Raw genomic sequence first — 21,184 nt, 5'->3', positions numbered from 1 at the left:
TCGCGATATCCTACCCTTGCAATGCTTCCTGTAAATGGATTCCTTCTGTTACGGCCATTATGGCCCGGATGAAAACAATCAACTATTCATTCAACCTTCTACGTGCCCTTTTTCTTTTTTTTTTTTTTTGGCCGTTGGCTCTGGGCACCATGCCTCGCCATATCCCATTACCTGACATGCTTTGAACAGAAAACTAGTGACTTCTATTCGATATCAAGGACTTGAAAGATGGTCGAGACGCCTCCCAACTATTTTTCAAGGCCTATTAACTATCTTTCCACGTCTTCGTCTTCATCCCCACCGGCAACCCATCCTTTTGTTCATCACATGCCTAAGAGTTTTAGGTGAAGCACAAAGTGTTTTCTGCTTGCTTCTTGAGTTCTGGTCAATGAAGGCTTGCGGGGAAGGAGAGAAATCCGCTGTGCTGCAGCAACGAGTCAGACAGTGAGCAGCATTGGGATGTCGCTGATCTTCTGACACTTGCGCAATGTTGTGGGACCATGGAGCCAGTGGCTTGAGGAACAGCGAAGGGGGCTTGATAGGCTCACCTTAGTGAGTCCGGCACGAAGTTGGTTTTGACTTGTGGAAGTCCGCTCCCGCTTGACGGACCTGTTCTTCTGTCTTTCTACATACCTACCTACCTTAGTTAGGTGTGTCAGGCGCGCAGTTAGAGGACATTAAGAAGTAGTTGTTAATCATCATTATGCCTTGTTCCATGTCAAATGGGATTTTGAAAGTGTCGTTCTCGTGATTCACAAATCTTCGGGTTTGGATTTGGCCAAGGTGCTAGCGACAAAGGCTGGTTCACCTCCCTAGAACCCTTCCAAAGCCAAGTCACTCACACCACCTCCGAAAGCAGCTCACCCGTCGCCCTCGCCGTCTCAGGCATCGGAGAAGTTTCCGTCAACACCAAGCAGAACACACGCTGCAATGAACACCCCTATGAACCAGGCACCTCGACCGATTTTACCTTGAGGATCAGACGCCCTGTTTTTCTCGTGCCCGACTTTTGCTACAACATCCTGACGCACAGTGTCCATCGTTCGGACAGTACCTTGCACGGAGATGACGGGCGGCATCCTGTCTCGTCGCTGGGACCTGGCGGGGGTTTTCATTGGGGCTGGTACGAGCAGGTGATGCGGATGAAGTGGGATCAGTTTGGAATAGACCCTCAAGATGTCGAGACGAGAGGCAGCAAAAAGACCAGGGATGCCGCCGCCGCACCCGGGAGGACTAGACTCACGAAGGAGGCTCTCGCTGCCCATAACAAAGAGAGGAGAGTTGTCAAGAAAAAGACGAGAGCTCTTGCTTACATATGGTGGCTCGGAGAAGGGTGAGAAGTCGTCTGGACGGCGCGCAATCCTCTTGCAACCAGAGGCGAACCTTCCAGCTGGATGGAAATGATGGTTGACTCCCCGCCAAAGGTTGAGGAGACGGGGAGTGCGTTGGAATGGCATGGTCCTCCGGAGGTTAGGAACAAGTGTACCTGAATACAAACGTGTGTTTTAATGACAAGAGTCTACCTACCTACCCCAACCTCACCCCTTCCCACCCCCATTATCATCATCTTCTTCCCCTGCTGCTCTCCTCCTCCTCGGCTGCGGATAAAACCTCGACAAATCCACCCTCGTCGTCCTCTCCTTAACAACCCACCACCGAACCACAAACATCATCGGCCCCAGCAAAACAGTAACCAAAACCACCAACCCTATCGTCAAGCTTACCTCTCCCACAAAAACGCAGAGAACCACTACCAAAGCAGCGTAAATCGCCTATCCACGGTGCCAAAAATCCCACGATCCTATTCCCGTGAATCTTCTCCGATGCCCATCCAAAGGCCTTGTGAGCAGGCACAGCAGCCCCCATCTGGAACCTTTCTCTCAGTCCTTACCCTCCTTCCCACTCTCTGTATCCTCCAGCTTATCGTCGGACTTCTCAGCACGATTCGTAGTATACATGCCAACAAGACAAATCCAATCGCAGTAACGACAAACATCCACACCCTGGGAGGGGCGTCTTCTAGCTCTTGAAGTTGCATACCAAAACAGAGCAGCAGCAAAAGACGTGGGAATAAAAACAAAAGCCAGCTCCGTCAAAACCGGGTAAAATTTTCAGCCTGGGCAATGCCCCCGTTAGCTCTCGAGAAGTGACGTTTCCGCGCGGAGGTGCTCATGTGTACGGACGCATCTAGTCACAACTGTCCTAGATTTCTTGCTGAAGCTTGATCACTTGAGGATGTGTCGCTGGCGCTGGTATGTGCGTGCAGAGCCCCGGGAGAACAGGCTCGAGATCTTCAGCTGTTGCCAACGCGAAAGCAAAGAACTCGGCCAGAGATTTCGAAAGCCGGGGCAACTTTCGCTGGGCCCAGTTGAGCAGTTCTCTCCAGGAGTTCGAGGCGTTCTTGCATGAGGCGCTCGCTGGTTGCGCTGGTGGATCATCTCGTCAAGAATGACCGAGAGGTGGCGAACAAGGCACATCGCGTCGATGCGGATGACCTGCAAGAGGGCCGGCGCTGGGATGAAGGTTTTTCGAGCTAGTCCAGTCCTCCTGGCGGTTCCGTCGTGGTCCGACTTTGGGTGTTTCTTCGTGACTTCTCGTTTCAGAAAATCTTCTCTGTTTTGGTACTGACCCTTGAGAGTGGTTGGTGCAAATGGCAGTCTCCATGTTGCCCGCCGGAAAGGCGTGTGTTCAGATCGGTGGATTTTCGCAGCAGCATCGACACAAGAATCACTGCGGCGCCGCTCGGATTCGTGTACTACCAGGGGGAGTGGATCGACAAAGTAAACAGCTTTCACAGCCATATCAGGTCAGTTCTACCTAGCTTGGTTGTGGCGAGGATCTCTTGCTTACTCTGTTCGGCCGGTGCAGTGGTACTGTCAACAGACCAACGCTTCCGGAAGCACGTCACTTGTTCCTCCCAGACTGCTGTCGCCATGCTATCTTCAGAGCCAGACGAGCTTCGAAGCTTCCACTCTTGACGGGAGACATTGGTTCGCGCAGATAGGATGTGATCAGTCTAGACACGAGGACCCTTTTCCATGTCCTGGGGTCCGCATCCTCGCAACTATCGGTCCCTCGGTACCCTGAGCGGTAGAGCTGTTCTTCAAAGACATCAGGGAATATGTCGAGGGCTAGACCTAGCGTACGGATTGATTTCGTGGTCGATATCCTGGGAAAATAAGGTGTGTGACTCGTCGCAGGAAAGATCTAGCGGTGATACATCCTTGGTGACCTGCTTTGCCTCGCTGTCAGGAGCTGTGCGTTCAAAGGAATGGCTTTGATCAAGACAGACCTGTAGAATATGTTGGCCAGCAGCATTGTACACCACAATGATGGTCGGTGACCCCCTCGAAGGACGGAATGTGTTTTTCCAGTGGCGCATATGATGTTGTTTCCACCGGTAGCGCGTGAAACATGTGTCTTCATGTTGGGGGCAGAGAAATAGAGGGGCTCTTGTTACTCTCCATTGGTGTTGCTGTTCACATCGATATCGCCTTCCTTTCTCTGCTGAGATTGGGACGGACCGGAGCCTCTCGGGCTGTCGCCATTGCCGGCTCGCCGGACGGGAGTTTGCTCATCATTACTGCTGCTTTCGCGAGTGCTGTGCTCTGAACCATTTCGATGCTCGGGGTCGGAGGCAGGGGAGTTCATCTCCGGTGAGTACGCAAAAGCAAGAGCCCTCCATGCGGACGTTTTCCAGAGCATCTCTTTGATTTGTAGGCAAGACGTATGCCTCCAAAGGGCGTATCGGCCACGTTCACGAGCTGAGCCTGGGTTAGCGTTAGCGGAGAAAGATCGGATGTTGAACCAACAGCACCTCATGTCCTCTAGGTATTCACGTGGGCTGGTGGCACGCTGCCCTCGACACCGCTTTCCGAGTTCATAGAACCCGAAACAAATCAGTCGCTTTCAAGCATTGGGCACAATGGCTTCACGAGAGGGCAATCGTCGGAGTCCCAGTTGGCTCTTGCGGCTGCGTTCCTTCCTGAGATTTGCCTGGTTGCCCAGTTTCCCAGAGCTTGAAGCTAAATCGATCTATCCCTGCCTCCTCGGCCTCGATGTTTATTCTCGCTCTTCTACTAGCTACCTTCAGTAGTTGGAGTACGGAAAAGGAATACGATGACAGCGGCGTTGAAGTGGACGAGTGACAGGTCAAGCCCTTCCCTAACAATTCTTTCGTCAAGGCCTGTGTTTTGCCTGCCTTCGTCGGAGCGGTACTGTCGTTAGTTGTTGCCCTTTGGCAGCACTCGGCCGCTGCATCAACCGCGTCCACCATCACCTACATCAGTGGTGGTGAGATTGAAGCAACCATTGGAACTGCTGCCACGGCCTTGGTTTGGACCACCTGAGGTGTCTGCTTGGTCATGTTAGGGACGGTGTCGACCGTCGCCGTGCCATTCTCCCGGTCCTGGGAATGATTTTGGATACATATAGGTACCCGTAAGGCACCTGATGAATAAATACCTTCTATATCTATGAAAGCTCATGACGAATTTTGTGAAGGAACAGGGGGTCAGCTCATAACTCCTCACAAGTAGAACAGCCAAGTCCTTCGCCAACCACAACAAATTGCGATCTTCCCACAACACCAGACCGTCACTCACTTCCACACCACCGATCTGCAGTGCTGCACTCTTGATCACGAAGTACAATTCTCTCCAACATGAGCGTCGCACGTTCCTGGTTTCATCATGCTCTGCAATCTATCCAAAAATAGCAACTTCCGGCAAAATTCCCCGAGAGACATATGATCCCGCTCACCCGGTTATATTACACCTCGCTTGCCTGTTCAACGGGACACCAAGGCCGATTCATACGGCCCTTGGAATGTAGCGATCTACGAGACTTTGTCTAACCCCAGCTTTTCCTGACCGACGATCCCACGTCCTTATAAGCCCCGTTTCCCTCCTGCTTCGACACCAACCTTTTCTCTCTCCTCAAGGCTATGAGGCCCTCCAAAATACCACCACAATGAAGCTCCTTGCCTTCCTCCCTCTCGCCAGCGCGAGCATTGTGATCCTTCCAGGCGGCTCCCCCCTCCCCTACCGCCCCTCCACCAACATCACTCTCTCCTCCGCCTCGGACCTCCTCCGCCAATCCGCCCCCAACGAATTCCCAAACTCCACCGTACAACTCCTCCTGTCAGCCTACTCCGGCACACTCGACCCCGCCGCCGCATCAACAAACTTCTCCTCCCACCTCCCCTCGGGCGACTCTTTTGTCAGGAGTGCAATCCAAGCGTGGGGCGAACACCTCCACCTCGTCCTCCGGCCGGACGAAATCTGGTTCACCATCTTGACCCAAATGAACTTTTACATGGAAACCCACGCCGAAGCCGTCCGCCACCTGTTTGTCAAGCACCAGGGTCAGGAAGTCATCTTTATTGAGGATCACACCTGGACCGACGTCCTCTGGCGATTCAAAGAAGAGATTCAGAAGCGGGTGCTGACGCCCTGGTTGGAAGAGTGGATCGTCCCTGGGTTTTCGACCACGACGGACAACGATGTTATGACGTCCACCATTCTGATGATGGGGCTCGTCAAGGCTTACTTTCGCTACGAGGGCGGGATTATCTGCGGGCTTCCGTCTGTCACACTGGAGGGGACGAGGGAGGATTGGGTCAAGTTGGAGAAGAAACTGGAAAGGCTGGAGTTTTTCGGGGAGGAGCCGAAGGAGTATAAACGCCGGTTGGCGCCGATTTTCAAGAGGTTTGTCAAATCCTGGGATGAGCCTGACTCGGCCGAGACGAAGAGGTTTTGGAATAGTATTGTTTTTGCGAGCTACAGCAACATCTGCGGTGCCGCTCCCCTGGACGTGAGCGGTTGGATCACCGGGTTCTTCTACTGGGATGAGCAAGGGCAGCCGTGGGGGAGAGGGGGACGGTCGGTGGTCCAGTTGGATGGGGTTGACTACTGGAGTCAGGATATTACCCGGCTTCCCGTCGGGTATGCCAGGGCGCCGTTTATCATGAGGGATTTTGGGGGAAAGGATCGGTTTGAGGCTTATGTTGCGGCGGGTAACTTGGGGAAGAAGGTGATGGAGGGGTGGCCGGTGGGGTACGAGGCTGCGCTGGAGAGGTCAACCGGGGCGAAGGTGGATAGGGAGAGGTTGAGGACGCAGAGGGGGGGTCATGCTACGCTGAGGCCGCTGTCGGCTTGGATGCTTTATGGACCGTTGGCGCATAACGCGACGAAGACGTACAAGGCTGCGGAGGCGGAGTTGGGGTTGTTGGCGAGCAGGACGAAGGCGAATCTTGGGGAGACTTGTGCGAAGCCTCAGGAGTAGGTAGGGCTGATGCTGGAAAAGGAAAAGGAAAAGGAAAAGCGTTCTTGTAGTTGTGTTGTATTGTCACTCTCACCATTTTGCCTGAACCGTTTCGCCGAGTTTCGTGCGACGCTCTTTAACTCCGGCCACATTGTTCGAGAGGAAAACACCGTATGAATGCCAAACACCAGAATGAAATCCCCCGACTGGAAGTCTGGACAGCCTGAGTGCCCCTCACGGCTTTATGCAGTCTAATATCTCAATCATTCCACCTCTTCCTCCGCGGTTCCTCTTCCAGAAAGCTGGGGGGGTAGCAATTGGGACCAGCCAAGGAATCCTTCCATGTTCAAAATTTGGTTGCGTGAGATCTCTGGTACCGATGACGGTTGTCGATCTATAGGTCGCCGAGATCTGATAAGAAAACTCTCTAGATGCGACAGTCCCTCAGAACATAATTTTTTAATAAGCATGGTGAAACACATGCACAACAACAACAACAACAACAACAACAACATCAACAACAACATCGCCTCTTATAGCAACAATGTGGCTGGCAGTCCGGGTGGCGGTGTGTACACACGCCCACCACACCTCCGAGTTCTGTCTTGGCATATGCAGTGTTCGAATTTTCGAGGAGGTGGAAGCGGAAGAAAGAGTCCTTGAACAAAGATCCGCATATATATCCACTGCGTGGGGTACAAGATCTGGAGTACGGAAAGTTTCAAGCCACGGACTGATATCAACACTTGTTGATACTCTCACATCTATTGGTCAATTCAAAGCCGTAACAGGCAACACCTAGCGCGCCATCTGACTGGGTCTCAAACGCATGCAGACTATGTACACTACACAGTGCCAAGAGACATATACCTACATAGACCGATGAGACCGTTGATGTCCACCACCCGGAAGCTGCCCGTTCGGAACACATGGCACCAGGGGCATGATTTGTTTCTACACACACATGTATGTATGGGTCTGATCATAGTGGAGAGGAGGGCTGAGTTCCCTGTATAAAAGCGGTGACCAATCCGTGGCCGAGGTTATCCTCAGCTCTCTGGTGAGACGTGACATGAGGCGGTAAAGTGGTTCGGCGGCTGAAGGCAGGGTCAACGGACCATGAACATCATGATCGATGCCGGCCCCAGGTTCTAGATAGCCGAGCATGATGCGCGTTCGCGGATGCCGGCTTCAACAAGGCCATTGCGGCTGTCAGGAGAAGGAATTGGGGAAGCTGATTGCTGCCAGTTGTCAGTGGTTGCGTTGCCGACTTGGGCACCGCCTGGTGATGGGTTGCGCTGAGCCCAATTCTTGGCCGAGGCACGGCCCGCTAATGCAGTGGGATATAGTGTAGACTATGGGGATGCTGGTTAGAATGTTTGAAGTGTGGTGATCCAGGCTGGCGGGTTCGAAGACGAGATGATGGTTGATAGGTAGGGGTTCATGACCGTTGCACAAGTGAGCATGTGGTTGACAGCGAGGAGGAAGACAAGATGTCTGGTGGTGAAGCTGCCGGTGGCCGTGGCTAGCGCTGTAACAGCGGGACTGGGCGGGTCCAATAATCGCCAAGCCTGTCCCCTGCCCGAGAGGGTTGGCGATGGATGCTGCCACGTCGAAACCATGGATGGAGCCCCGGGCCATCAAACGACCAAGCGGCCTGCAGGAGACGGGCGAGAATTTTGCATATTTTGGCGAGGCGGTCTCGACAGGGGAAAACTGGGGGCAAAAACAGGAGAAGAGCAAGAGGACTGGTTGACGTTGGGCTCCATCGCCGTTCTCCATCTGTCACGCTGTGACGGGCCAGCAGATCCCAGCAGAGAGCGGCCGGGTGGGACTTGCAGCAACCTTAGAGCCCAATTGGACCCAAAAGTCTGGTGATCCGTTCAAAAAAACACAACAGCAAAACCATTCACCATCGCGTGTCAGTGGGAGACAAAGTGCCAGGTATATATCCAGCCGACTATTACTTTCAGTCCCCTTGGCCAACAACGTCCTCCCTTCATCATCTCCATCTCTGCCTACCTGACAGAAAAATACTGGATGTTCGTTCAACCATCGTGACAAACAAGACGTCAATCAAAATCCCCAGGATACCCATCGCAAGATAATAGCTCATACCCATTCGCCCCCCCTCTCCACTTCCCCAACCTTTCCATTTTCCCACTTCCCACCGCTGTTTTCACAACAGCGGAACAAACACCGTAAAACTGGCTTCCTCAGGATACCCGCGGGGTTCGCGTTACTACTCCTCTGCCACCAACGGCAGACCACCATCAGGTTCCTACAACGGAGAGAGGCCATCCACTCCATCATCATACAAGCACCAGCAGCCATCAGCACAGCAAATACCGCCCACACCACCGCCCACAACCATGGGCTCTCACGCTCCTCCACACCACAACCACCACAACCACCACCCCCAGCACCCAGATGCCGACCCCGCCCAGGCGGTCGACGGCCTGGTCCGCGCCATCCGCGATCTCACCTCGGACCCAAACTACAAGCTCGTCGCCGACGTCTTCAGTGAATTCCTCTTCGTCAAGGAGCAAAACAACCAACTCAGCACCTCTCACCAAGTATTACTGGAGGAATACCGCAAATTCCGCAATGAGCTCGAAGACCAAAAGGAAATCCTCGTCAAGGAGCGACGAGAGATGGAGCTGGTCGTCCAGGAGAAGGTCCAGGAGATCTTTCAGCTCACTGCCACCAGGACAAGGTTAGAGACCGACTTGGAAGCGACGCACAGAGCGTTGGAGGAGGAGATCGAGGCCGCGACACAGGCGGCGGAGGCGGCGGCAAAGAAGTATGCCGATTTGAGGGATCAAACGACGCTGGAGTATGCCGATCTTAAGGCGAGAAAGGAGCAGGAGTATGCCGATCTGGTGGACTTGAAGAAGCTTGAGTTGTCGGAGCTTAAGGCGCTCACGACGAAGCAGTATCAGGACCTGGAGGCGGCGAAGCTTGCTGTGGAGGAGGAGAAGAAGACGAACGAGGCGGCGGCGGCGGCTGCTGCCGTGCTGGCTGCGGGAACGATTGCTGCATTGACCGCGGCGAAGGCCGAGTTGGAGAAGACGCTTGAGCAGATCAAGGCCGACAATGACGCTACGATTCAGGCCTTGAAGGAGAAGGCGGAGGGGCTGGAGGCGGCAGAGAAGGCGTTGGAGGAAGAGCTGGAGGCTGCCAAGCAAAAGATTGCCACTCTCGAGACAGCCTTGGAAGAGAGGAATAAGGAGATTTCCGGTCTCCAGGAGTCCCTCCGGGCCGCCGAAGAGCAAATCACATCCCTCCAGCAAACCCTGGAAGAAAAGAACAACGAGATCGACGAGCTCCACGGTAAACTCACCACCGAGACCACCCGCGCGGAAAAGGCCGAGTCGGAAAACCACGACCTCCACAACCGCCTCGAAGACACCGAGCACAACCTTGAAGTAACCTCCAACAAGCTCGCCGACCTCGAACAGTACCGCATCGAGCTCCAGCACGACAACGAAGACACCTACGTCGCCGTCCTCGACAAAATCTGGACCACCATTGTCACCCTCGTGGAGACCTCCTTCCGGCACGACATCGACGACGCCATCCTCTCCGACGCCTCCTGCTGGACCAACCTCCGCAGCTCCCCCTACCTCAAAATGGCCACCCAGCTGCAAATCCCCCTCCCCCAGTCCAACACCGCCGCCGCAAAAGGGATGCGCATCTCGGCCGTCCTGGCCATCCTGTCTCGCGCCCTCCACAGGCACATCTTCCGCCCCAACTACCTCCTCGAAGACGACGACGAACCCCTCCTCAAATTCCTCCGCGCCCTCGAAGACGATGACCCAGCCCGCGAAGCCCACTTCCGCGCCACCATGCTGGCAATGATGCCAGAACGCCAGCTCGAACAAGCCGCCCGCCGCGTCAAGACGGTCGTCAGGGAAGTCTCCTGGGTGGTCCAGCACCTCCTAACCGCCCTCCAGTTCGAAGCGTTTTGCACCGGCCTCGAAGCCGCCTGCCGGCTGGCATGCGAGCAGTGGATGCGCATCCAGGTAGCCAACATGAAGATAGAGCCTTACTTTGGCCCCCCCTACGACGACTACGACTGGCAGGTCCTGGACCTGCCCGAGTTTGCCGAGGCGATTGAAAACGACAAGGCTGTCGAGACGGACGAAGAAGTTCCACCGACAAGCATCGACGAAAGACTTGAATCTGCGCTTGCAGAGGCGAGTAAAGTCCCCATTCCGGCTTCGATCAGAACGGTCAGTGCGGCTGGTACACTGCCGGGTGATAAGCTCCTCGTCAACGACACCGACAACGGGAGCCTCCACTCGGCCCACGAGCATGAAGACGAGTTCGAGGGCGAGGTGGACCCGGACGAGATTCTGCTGGTCGTGTGGCCGAGCATGTGCTGTGTCGAGAATGGGGAGCTGATGTCCATCACGCAGGGGTTGGTGATTTCAAAGGAGCAGGCGAGGCCGGCGCTGGATGAGAGCAGGCCGCCTAGGCCGAAGCTGATTGCGAGGCCGGGGTCGAGGAGGGCGAGGACGATGAGCATGCCTGCTGGTCAGAGCAGGAGCGGGAGTCCGCAGAGGGCCATGACGGGGAAGGTGACGAATCATTTTATGATGATGGCCAGGGAGTTGGATTCGGCGGCGGCGGAGGAGGTGGCGTCGCAGGCTGCTTCGGCTACCTAAGGTAGGTAGTGGAGGAGGGGAGAAGAAAAAAAGTCAGATGGGTTCTTTGTACAGATTGACTGAGCCGGGGTAGATATCGGTGCTGGATTTTCTTTTCTCGCTGACGACAGCATCACATAGCGGCATGTGTTGGGTGGGATGCTTTTTTGCACACGGGCATGGGAATGGTTGGCGCAATGGTTTTCGGGTACATGATGAGTTAGGGATATGTTAATGAACATGATTGATGATCTGTGCAAAAAGTTCTCCTGTGATGGAGCCATGCACTGACCTCACTCGGTGAGACGTAGATCATGCCCATGGTGGTAGTAGACAGAACTCATCACTGTAGGGCACAAAAAGTCGTTCAACAAGATTTTTTTGTCAGACATTATCTTCAGTTCAATTACATGCTTCATATCAACTGTCTGGGTTCCAAACTTGGCATAATATCCGTACGCTACACCAATAACACCACTGCATTATCCCTGCACCACTCTTCCACATCTGGGTTTGTGTGTATTCCTCGTCCGTCCTCCTTGATCTCTTCCATTCATCGATATGCCCAACGCATAAACCAACTCCCAATATCCACACTCTACACCACTGTAGAGATATATACCACCCGGCGTACCCTGTGGGGAGGATGTCCTTTTGGTTCCACAACCAACAACACCACTGCACTTGTCCTACACCACCACACTTTATCATCCTCCTCGTCGGCCTGGGAGCTGCCTCCACCAACAACACCACTACACCTATCCTACACCACCCCACCGTATCGTCCTCCTCGTCGGTCTTCGCCATATCCACACCCTACACCAACAACAACACTGCGCAAATCCTTGATCACGCTCCCCTCGTCCTCCTCGTCGGTCCTCCCTATCGATTACCAAGCTAACAAAACTACACCGAACGTCCCCAGAGAATATTCACACAGAAACAAAACAAACAATTCTGGCTGCCGTCCTCCATCCCTCTCAGGGGACAGCAACCTCCTTGATCAGGCAGAGTTCGCCCGACCAGGAACCATTCCCCCCTCCTCGAGTAAAATCTCTCGTAGGGCTGGCTCTCCGTCGGGGCCTTGACGCCATTGTGACCGCGTTGGCCTCAGCACCTTCGGCCGCCCCCGTCGCCTCGCTCCAGCGGGATGACCCTCTGCGACGTCTGCTGATGCATCCAGGCCGAGCGCCCCTGGGGATACTGGTGGTGCCATATACGTGCGGATTGGGCATCATCTCGTCGGTGGTGTGCCTGAACCACAAACACAAATCTTGCAGAGCCGCTGCATGCTCCCCAATTCTTGTTGAAATATAAGGATTCGGATCAAGACTGCTGGAGCGATCCTCCAATGCCCCTGTAGAGCGCGGAAAGGTGTGGTCGATATCGACTCCCTAGGAAATGACTTGGACGAAGGCCTGGTGGGTTTGAGAATTTTGTGTGCCCGAAAAGAGATAATTGTCAAATAAATACTTGAAAAGAATGCTTGACAGGATACTTGAACAGAATGCTAAAAAGGATGCTTGAAAGGATGCTTGAGGATGCTTGAAAGGATGCTTGAAAGGATGGTCGAAAAGATACCCGAAAGGATGCTCGAAAGGATGCTCGAAAGCGATGTTAAGTAGTGATACTCAAAAGGGAGTCTGCTCCAGAACCAACGATGGGGCGACAAAGTCCCCGAGGGCATTTTACGGCACAATGCGGCATGTAGGGGTTCGTGGATCCCATTTGAAGAGGGAATTGGATTCCTGTGTCTGCAAGAATACACCGTCGATGAAGAACTGGCGATCGTCTGGGTGAGCGGTGGGATAGCAAACACAAGGAAACATGCCATAGGTAGACGGACGGCGTTGATCTTCTGACTTGCTGTTGCCTTCGTTGGCGGTTGTCTTGACCGCCACAGTCGGTGTGTCACAGCCCCGAAGAGACGGGGTCGCATCTCCGGTGGCCTCGAAGGTGTATGATCAGGAACGGGCGACGGTGGATCAACAAAGATGACTGGTCCGGTCGGTGGCCGTAGGACTGGACCTCCCCCTCTCAGTGGAAGCTCAAACAGGTTTTCATTGCCTGATGCGGGAGCACAATCAGTGTCTGAGAAACAATTTGAAGTTGACTCTTGGAAGGGTCTCACCTATGCTCATGCCTGCTGGGATGCCAAAGAGTTGGGGGCACTGAGAACGTCGAACGTTGTGACAAAGGTCAACTCGTAGTTTGTAAATGACAAGAACAGTGGAACTGTGCCAATGTCTCACCGAGTACGTCACGGTTCTGAATGGGTAACGTTTGGGTGACTCCGGTGAGGCTCCCAAAACCCGTCTTGCTGGCCAGCAGAAGCTCAAGGTGGACGCAATCGAACACGCGACTCAACCTTAAGTCGGACCTCTCTCAGCTGCAATTGGTTGCCGCGCGCAATCGTGTCGTCGTTCTGAAAGGTTGACGTCTGAGGGACTCGGTCGAGTAGGTGCTGCATGAGGTTGGCCTCGCGGTGATGCCTGAGCATCTCATCGATAAGAGCATGTTGTACTTGTTCGTACGGAATTGGCAACGCTCCGCAGGAACGATTCGAAGTGGACTGCGGTAATTCGCGTATGGTAATATCAGCACGCGCCGGAGTAAATCCTTTGCAGCAGACTTGGTTTTCGACACAAGCTTGAAAGCAGTAGAGTAGCCTTGATGTTCCGATATGCTGACGGCAAGCCCTTCTGCGACCGAAGGTCCGACACTTGGCCAGAACAAATTGACTTGCTGGCTGTTGTAGGGTCCCGCAACCACGCTGCAATCTTGACAGCCTGTACGGGGGTGCCATGTTCGACGGTGTTGACTGGACAGTTGCCTAGGTGGTGTGTTCGGGCGCTCAACGCTTCGCACTTGCTCGTCCATAAGACCTTGGGGAATTCAGAAGGGGAAAGAAGATGCGCCCACAGATGAGCCACGGCCACAATCTGCATCCTGAAATACGACTATCAGTTTCACAGCATGGTTGAAGGCGGGGGCTTAGGACCAAGACTCACCATCTCCTTGACGGGCATGCCTTGAAGAGCCCTGGCCTCTGTGCCGGTGACTAGCGAATCGATCACAAGAATGCAACGGTCCTGCAGGCATGGTCGTGTTCCGCGCCACCTCTTCAAAGTGCAAACCCGTCAAAAGAAGGCGGGAAGACCACAGGGACGTCGACTCGGAGAACTTAACGCCATGGATTGTTTCGAGGGTGGTTCCAAGACCAACGTTAAGGAATAGCAGTTGGCCAGAGGTCTCAGCCACTAGCGCTTTGATGGCAAAGAAGTCCAATACACAGGTCTCTCGAACCCCTTCAACCAATCTCTCAGCTTCCGGAACACATCTTCATCGCCACACAGAATCTCCACCGCGCCGTGGTGTGGAGGTTGATCTCCTCCCCGTTCGTCATCGGCTGGAGGACGTTCTTCGTGAGCCAACACCAGCTCTCCGGATCCCACGTCGAAAAAGGACGACTTTTCCATCACTTGCAGCCAGACCGTCGAAAAACACGTCTTCCACCACTGCTTGCCAACCAACGCACCGCGAGTTGCGGAGGAGTTCTAATGCTTGGATGGCTGCGTTGTCCATCCGCATGACTCCGGAGGGCTCAACGTATTCGGCGTTGAGGGCACAAGCCCGGGCAACGTGATGTCGCCGGGCTGGGCACTCTGTGGGAAAGATCTTTCGGGTGAGTACGAGAGAGAAATAACGCTCTGTCTTGGTCAACAACCCAAGCTGAACAACACGAGACCAACCGGCGGACTTGCATATGAAGCTTGGAGGGACAGGTCATGCGCTCGGGCTCGACATAGGTCTCGGTTGCTGACTTTTGATTATAGGCGGTGTCGAACGTTGACAAGACCCCTTTGGGCTATGCCCGTCACTTGTTCTTGTTGTTGTCGTTGTCGCCCGCAAACGCCGGTGACCTTGCTGTTCACACTCGCGCCTCGTCGATCATCCATGGTTCTCTCATGTGCACTCACAGGGCTTCAAACGGCAATGAGCTCGAGAGGGAAAACTGTCCGGGACGACCAATTATGCGTGCTGGGGCCCCAGAGACTGAGATACCCACGCTGGCGCGGGGAAGAGGGACTGGCCGCCAAACGCCGGGGTGGTGTCGACGGCGGCGTTGGCATGAACCCGTGGACCTCCAGTCGGGAGACGAGAGCTTCCAAAGTTAGGTCGGCAGAGCGACAGGGTAAGACTAGAATCTCCGTAGGAGAGTAGTAACGATCGTACAGGTTGTAAAAGCTGCTAGAGGGACACTGATACCGGACAGTCGAATCACCCGAAGCCAAGAAGCCATTGGGGCAGCGAGGCCCTGAAACAGTTCGTCTGGAGATAGGGTTTGATGGTCGGAAGAACTTGACATTCATGTCGGGTCCGGTGCGCTCCTTGAGCCTCGAGGGTTTGATGGCATAAAAGTCGCAACAAGGTCCCCCTCGGTGAACTCGACCGGTAGAGGCCTTGCCCTTGAACACGGGGCATTCGCTGAGATTGGAATCTTGCTCATCGGCGAAACGAGGATTCAATGTAGGATGCCCGTCACAGCATGGACGGGATCCGGGAGCCGGACATGTCATCGCAGAGGTCAGAGGGACAGACCGAACGCACACATATAGGCGGGAGCATAGGTAAATGACACCCAACCAGCCGATTCCAGGGTAGCATGGGTTTTGCAGGACGACCAAGGCTCGGGAAAGGTAGCTCCTCCGGTGGTGTCACAGCCCAAGGCGCAATATTTTCTGGGGGGCCGAGGGCCATGATTTGTCAGGGATGCTGGCGTTGTGGCCATGGATAGACTGTCCTGCAAGGCTGCTAATCTGAGTTTGAGGCATACTCTCGCAAAAACAGGAACTCAGTTGGTGGTGCCATGGCTAGAGCAGATTTTTGTCGCCTTCCCCGCAGCCTCGATGTTTCGAGGGGGGACCTAAGCTTGTCGCATGCTTCGAGTCTGACTTGCCAGTATGAGACTGTCGTCGAAGGGGCCAAAGTGAAGCCTGCCCTGAACTCGCATGATGTGACGATGCAGACGAGATCTGGTGGCCATTGCAATGGGCTGACAAGGGCAATGGCAGATAAGCCTGGGCTTTGACCTGACTTTCACTCCGCATAATCGGCAAGGATGTGTGAAGCAGAGTCCCGGGAAGGGCACACAGTGATTAACGCCAAAGAGCTTGCAAAAGGTTGGTGGTCGGACTGTGCTTGCAGATTGACAAAAGATCTTGATCAGTCTCGCTGACGGTGGGTCTTGGGATCTTGCGGCTCTGGTCGGTGCTTGAGGACTGACAATCTCGCAGAAAGGAGAGCGCTCTTAGGCAGGGATTGCCAAGAGATGGGACCATCGGTGTCAGCAAGGAGGACTGACACCGAAGAATCTGTTAGCCATGCTTTCAGGAGAGCGAGGTGGGAGATCACTGTGCTTACAGCTTAGTGACGCAGGTCATTCCCTGGGCGAGGCAATCACAGCAATGGATGCTGCTGGAGTCAGGTAGCTGAGAGGCCGCTCCAATCTGACCCTGCAAACAGCGTTCTTGCGATGAATATCCATGATGTCGAGAAGCGTCGTGAGGATACGACAGAGCAAGCCGGAGAACCAAGGCAGAGGGAATGCTCGAGCTTGTCATCCACGCCACTGCATAGTGCATACGCATAACCTGCTTCCTTTCGTTTCTATGCGCAAACAAAGGTCAGTTGACAGTCTTATGACGCTCCGAAGTGGGGAGGACTGGTAACCTACTAGAGATCAGAATCACAGCGCAGTTCGCGTTGATGGGAAGGTGCGAGCCTTGTTTGCAACCTTTCAAGCACAATCTGTCACAAACAGGGATTGTGGTAAGTTTTCGATCCTCAGGATGGGCCAGATCAATATGGAATCATACCTGCAGATGTAGGAAGTGGTACCTAGTTCATAACCCAGGGTCGGTTCGCAGGCAGGGTCGGCAAGGCATGGCAAGGTTCAGTCTGTGAGACAGGATCGGTCTGCCATTCGACGCAGAAATGGCCAAACCTGTCAGGGACGGAAGTTTGATTGCAGGCTTGGAGCCATTTGTGCCGATTCCCTGTTACTAGGGATTAGTCGGAGCCAAGGGAAAAGCGTCAATGCAAAGCCTTCCACCTACCGAGAAGAACACAACTTCAATTGCAGACAGCCATGCACGGCGACTGCGAGGACAGCTCTGGACGAGAGCACGGCCAATTGATTGGTACAAAAGAGGGCTTGAAAATTCAAGGATTGTGTCGTGTGGAATAACCTCCCTGAAGCGACAAGGTGGGTTCAGGGTCGTCGACATGGAGGTATTCTATGTCGTCCATGGGTGATTAGCAGTGAACCAGTCGAAACGCCAACACAGCAGAACCTATATCTAGTTTTCGATGAAGCGGTGAATATAGAAGTACCAGGTCTTGGCGTCCACAGGGGGAATGTCGAAGAAGTGGGCGAGCAGCACGTCAAGCATCCAATCTAACCATCGAATCAGTCCCAGAAGAAGGCTTGATGTGTCACGGTAGAGACAGAAGAAAACAACTTACTAGGTACGAAAACCCACGGCCAGCCTGTCCTTGAGCAATGATGTATTCTCTCTGGCTCTTGGAGAAAGCAGACTGGCGAGGCAACACCACGAGCACAGCGTGCAAGACCGGAATCTCGACTGGCTCTGGCAGAGAGAAGGCCATCCCGTGACGATTGCGAGGCATCTTGTTAATGGCGAGATATTCTAGGGAACTGAAGAAAAGAACAATGCATCGTGGAGCTCTGCCACATCCTCTCAGACAAAGGTTTTCCTTTGGTGATCTCCGGAAGGAACACACGAATTTCAACGAGGAGGCAGGAGAAGGCAGATGAAGCGGTAAAACGTTTGGAGGAACAGGAAGCGGAGGTGGAAGGAAATCTAAGGTACGAGCTTTTCCAATTTCCTAACATAGTTGTGTGTGGGCAAGGGCGAGAGACTAGGGAGGAACGCACGGGTCCAGGCATGAGCCACTAACCCCCGGCTGCCACTGGCAGACTTGATCCAGGCCCGGGGTGGCTATAGTAACTCCGTCATTTGGGTGTGTGTGGTTGCAGAGACGCAGGGCAGTTCCTTCCTCTCATGGTCATATCTAATCTTTATCACGGAGCACTCTGCCTCATCAGATCACAAATCTACTTGCTCAAACGGTGATCATGAGCCACCAAGGAACCCAAACCTAAAGAGCTTCGGTTGACAGGAAAGCCAGGGCAGACGAGTAAGGCACGGACGAGTGGATAAGATGGTGCCTTGCGATGATGACTCTTTCAACCACATGACAAATTTCTCGCATCTCCGAGATGCTGTCATGACTCTGAGAAGGTTTCTGTGGAAGCTCCAAACCGCTGATGACGAGGGCGTGCCACAGATCGAGCCGTCTCTACCCGTCGAGAGAAGTAGCACCTTGTAATTCTCAGCGGCCCTGACCGTCTATACCAAGATGACACACTGTGCTTGCGGATGGCGAGAATGACGGTCGGTCCTATCGGTTGAAGAACGTGTGGGGGTCTTGTGGGATTTCTTGCTGGTGTCCGTGGAATCTCCCGCTTACAGGTAGATACCTATTTGAACGGCAATAGGGTGGACTTTCAAAAGATCAACACTGTCATGGCAGGCATCATTGTCGTAGACGCGAGTGTCTTTATGTGATGGTCTCCAGGCAACTGATCTGAGTGAGAAGGTTCGGATAGATGGAGACATCCGCAGGCGAGTTATAAACCAAGGGGTTCTTTCCGAGATAAAGCAACACTGCCATCGTTCAGAATTTTACAAACACCAGGTCCGTGCCCGGACAAGGAACTTGCCGATTGCAGAGTAGTCGGGTGTAACGACGGGCACGCCATTCCTCAGCAGCCTGGTGCCCGGACGAGAAATCACAATCTGGAAGGAAGGTACACCCAGAATCGAGCAGGAGGATCAGGGCATATGGTGGGTATTGGTCCGATGAATTGTGGCCAGCAAATTTTCGTCAAAGGGTCAAACTCGGTTCCGCTATAATAAGCCTGCGGAGCATTGACAGTGCCAAAGAGTGTCGCTTGCTGCAGCTGTCACATTATCACCAACATGGAACAGAAGAGATTGAAATGCCCTGCTCTTGGAATGCCATGGTCTCGAGAAAGGTTCGTTCTTGAAGGTGGGAGAGCCTATTTTTATTCTAAAGATTGAAGTCCATACGAATATGCAAATCGAGAAGTTATCCAACCAAACCTTCCCGTCCCATCATCTCACACGTCTCACTATGCCCTCGTTCCACGCCCCCGTGCTAGCAATGGCGTTCTTGAACCTCTCCTTCCACAGGCGAACCTCCTTCTTCTCCTTGGGAATACCATCCTCCCCAAACATCCACACCGTATAATCCCTTCCGGCAACATACACCAGTGTTTTGTCATCTCCACTCAGCCACTCAGCTTTCATCGCATCTGTGCCTGCTTGCCGGGCATCCCCGCCAGCCTCGAAAGCATGTGCCATACCATGGAGAGACTGTGCGCGCGGCCGAATCTCGCCATCCTCACTCACAAAGGTCATATTCCCCTCTGCTGGAGTGATATTGTGGGATGGTTGCTTGATCAGGCGTACCGGCATCGGGTTCCCCGGTTGTGAGGTCGCCTCGTTGCCCTCGTCTGCATCACAGGGCTTCAAAAGTGCGACGACGGGTTTAAGACCATTTTGGTCCTCTCCAGCCACCCTGACAGCCAGCAAGCCATCCCAGAGATGCGCAGCAGGCGTTCGTTGATATGATGCGTGGTGAACAAGCGCGCTGAACTCCGAGGTGTGGACGTTGAAGCAGACAGACACTATGCTCCCCCTATGCCCAGCATCACACATCGGCTCCTCCCCAACCCAAGCTGTCATGAGAACATATCCCCCACGACCATCACATCTATCAGTCCGCAGATAATGCACCGCATTATCAGTCCTCGATCTCACCATCCCCCGATACGCAAGATGTTCGCGCGGGCATACCATTCGTGCCCTCATGCACCCTTCGTAAAACTCACTCACCACCAAATCAACCTCATCCCACGTCACCACAAATATCACCCTCCAGTCGTTCGGATGCAGAATGAAATCAACCTTGACATCCGTATCCTGAAACCTCAACCCCCACTTCGGCGCCGGCCTCGGGTACCCTTGCACAATCTGCCCACCCATCCTCACCGGCCCAGGCACATACCTAGGTTCATCCCCCGCCACATCAATCTCCCTCACCCCTTGTTCACCTGCCCAATCCCACAGCCAAACCTCGGCGTTCCTCCGCCCAATGAACAACAACCTCTCCCCATCCACAACACACCTGTCAAACCCCCCCGGCAGCTCCACAAACTTCATCTCATCCCTCTCCAAATGCCACACACACACCCCCGCGTCCTCCTGCCCAAGAACAAACAACTTCTCCCCCAACGCAGTCTTCCACCCCCGTCTCCGATCCTCCCCCCTGAGCTCAGCCTGCCCAGGAAAGAGAAACATCCTCCTCACTCTAGCCCTCAAATCATCCACCACCGCAAAGTAAGGTAAGTGCCACGCCTCAGGCCACCAGGCAATCCTCCCATGGCTGTAAAGTCTCACGTGAGTTACATGCAGCTCTTCCGACAACGGATCAAGACCGGGGACCTCAGCAAGGGAGTGCACACCCCCCGACTCGACCGAGACCTGCTTTGAAAGAGTAAAAGAACCATCATTTACACGCACGACGTGGTGTCGAGCGTGGGAAAAGAGCCCGGACTGGTAGAGGTGGTGGAGGTTCAACGCGGACTGGAATACCTTGGCCTGGGCATGGAGGTTGACTGAACAATTTCTCTCGCGGATGTGGGTGGTGAGGCCTGGCGCCAGGCGGTCGGCGATGGAGGGCCATATCTCTGGAGAGAGGAGAATGTCACGCCAGTTGCGACAGACGTGGAGGGCCGAGATGATGTCGCTGGAGGTGTTGAGTTGTTCGAGGACGAGGATGATGAGTTCGGTCGGGAGATGAGCAAAAAGGTCTTGGGTATCAGTGGGAATCTGAACTGGCGGCTTGCGGCGGGATGGGAAAAGCGACTTCATGGTGGGTGAATGGATGGTTGGTGATGTGAAGTTGAGATGAGGAACAGAATAGCGCGTTCGTGGAAATGAATGGCCCCTGAGTCGATCACGTGGTGTGGCTGCCTTTGGAGGGGTGGGGTGCTGCTTGTTTTCTAGGCACTACTCGGCGATTACCTAGGTTCCAACAAAGAACAAGCAATCCAAAACATCACGAAAGGTAGTGGAAGGATCCAGAGGGCCAAGTGA

The 21,184-nt window shown here is 54.0% G+C and overlaps 5 protein-coding genes across 5 annotated transcripts; 3 read left to right on the top strand and 2 right to left on the bottom strand.

The window, feature by feature from the left end:
- Window positions 1–4,971: 4,971 nt before the first annotated feature.
- Window positions 4,972–6,285, top strand: QC762_302970 (uncharacterized protein; the record flags this gene model as incomplete). The annotated part of the gene is made up of 1 exon (XM_062888590.1): window positions 4,972–6,285. One exon carries the CDS (start codon window positions 4,972–4,974, stop codon window positions 6,283–6,285), a length of 1,314 nt encoding a protein of 437 aa, XP_062744481.1.
- A 2,351-nt stretch (window positions 6,286–8,636) lies between these two features.
- Window positions 8,637–10,934, top strand: QC762_302960 (uncharacterized protein; the record flags this gene model as incomplete). Its single annotated transcript, XM_062888589.1, has 1 exon — window positions 8,637–10,934. One exon carries the CDS (start codon window positions 8,637–8,639, stop codon window positions 10,932–10,934), a length of 2,298 nt encoding a protein of 765 aa, XP_062744480.1.
- Window positions 10,935–11,275: 341 nt separating this feature from the next.
- On the bottom strand, window positions 11,276–17,606 carry QC762_0050680 (uncharacterized protein; the record flags this gene model as incomplete). Its single annotated transcript, XM_062883497.1, has 9 exons — window positions 11,276–12,069; window positions 12,157–12,436; window positions 12,459–12,980; window positions 13,045–13,862; window positions 13,925–16,273; window positions 16,338–16,724; window positions 16,793–16,972; window positions 17,033–17,373; window positions 17,459–17,606. 2 exons carry the CDS (start codon window positions 17,604–17,606, stop codon window positions 17,276–17,278), a joined length of 246 nt encoding a protein of 81 aa, XP_062744478.1. The 3' UTR covers window positions 11,276–12,069; window positions 12,157–12,436; window positions 12,459–12,980; window positions 13,045–13,862; window positions 13,925–16,273; window positions 16,338–16,724; window positions 16,793–16,972; window positions 17,033–17,275.
- Window positions 14,910–15,332, top strand: QC762_302955 (uncharacterized protein; the record flags this gene model as incomplete). The annotated part of the gene is made up of 2 exons (XM_062888588.1): window positions 14,910–15,108; window positions 15,190–15,332. The coding sequence occupies 2 exons, from the start codon at window positions 14,910–14,912 to the stop codon at window positions 15,330–15,332; spliced, it is 342 nt and encodes a 113-aa protein (XP_062744479.1).
- A 1,532-nt stretch (window positions 17,607–19,138) lies between the features above and the next one.
- QC762_302950 (uncharacterized protein) lies at window positions 19,139–20,959 on the bottom strand (the record flags this gene model as incomplete). The annotated part of the gene is made up of 1 exon (XM_062888587.1): window positions 19,139–20,959. One exon carries the CDS (start codon window positions 20,957–20,959, stop codon window positions 19,139–19,141), a length of 1,821 nt encoding a protein of 606 aa, XP_062744477.1.
- Window positions 20,960–21,184: the final 225 nt, after the last annotated feature.

The sequence above is a fragment of the Podospora pseudocomata genome, chromosome 3 (assembly GCF_035222375.1).
Source record: "Podospora pseudocomata strain CBS 415.72m chromosome 3, whole genome shotgun sequence".
Lineage (NCBI taxonomy): Eukaryota > Fungi > Ascomycota > Sordariomycetes > Sordariales > Podosporaceae > Podospora > Podospora pseudocomata.
This window is presented reverse-complemented; position numbering and strand designations above follow the sequence as displayed.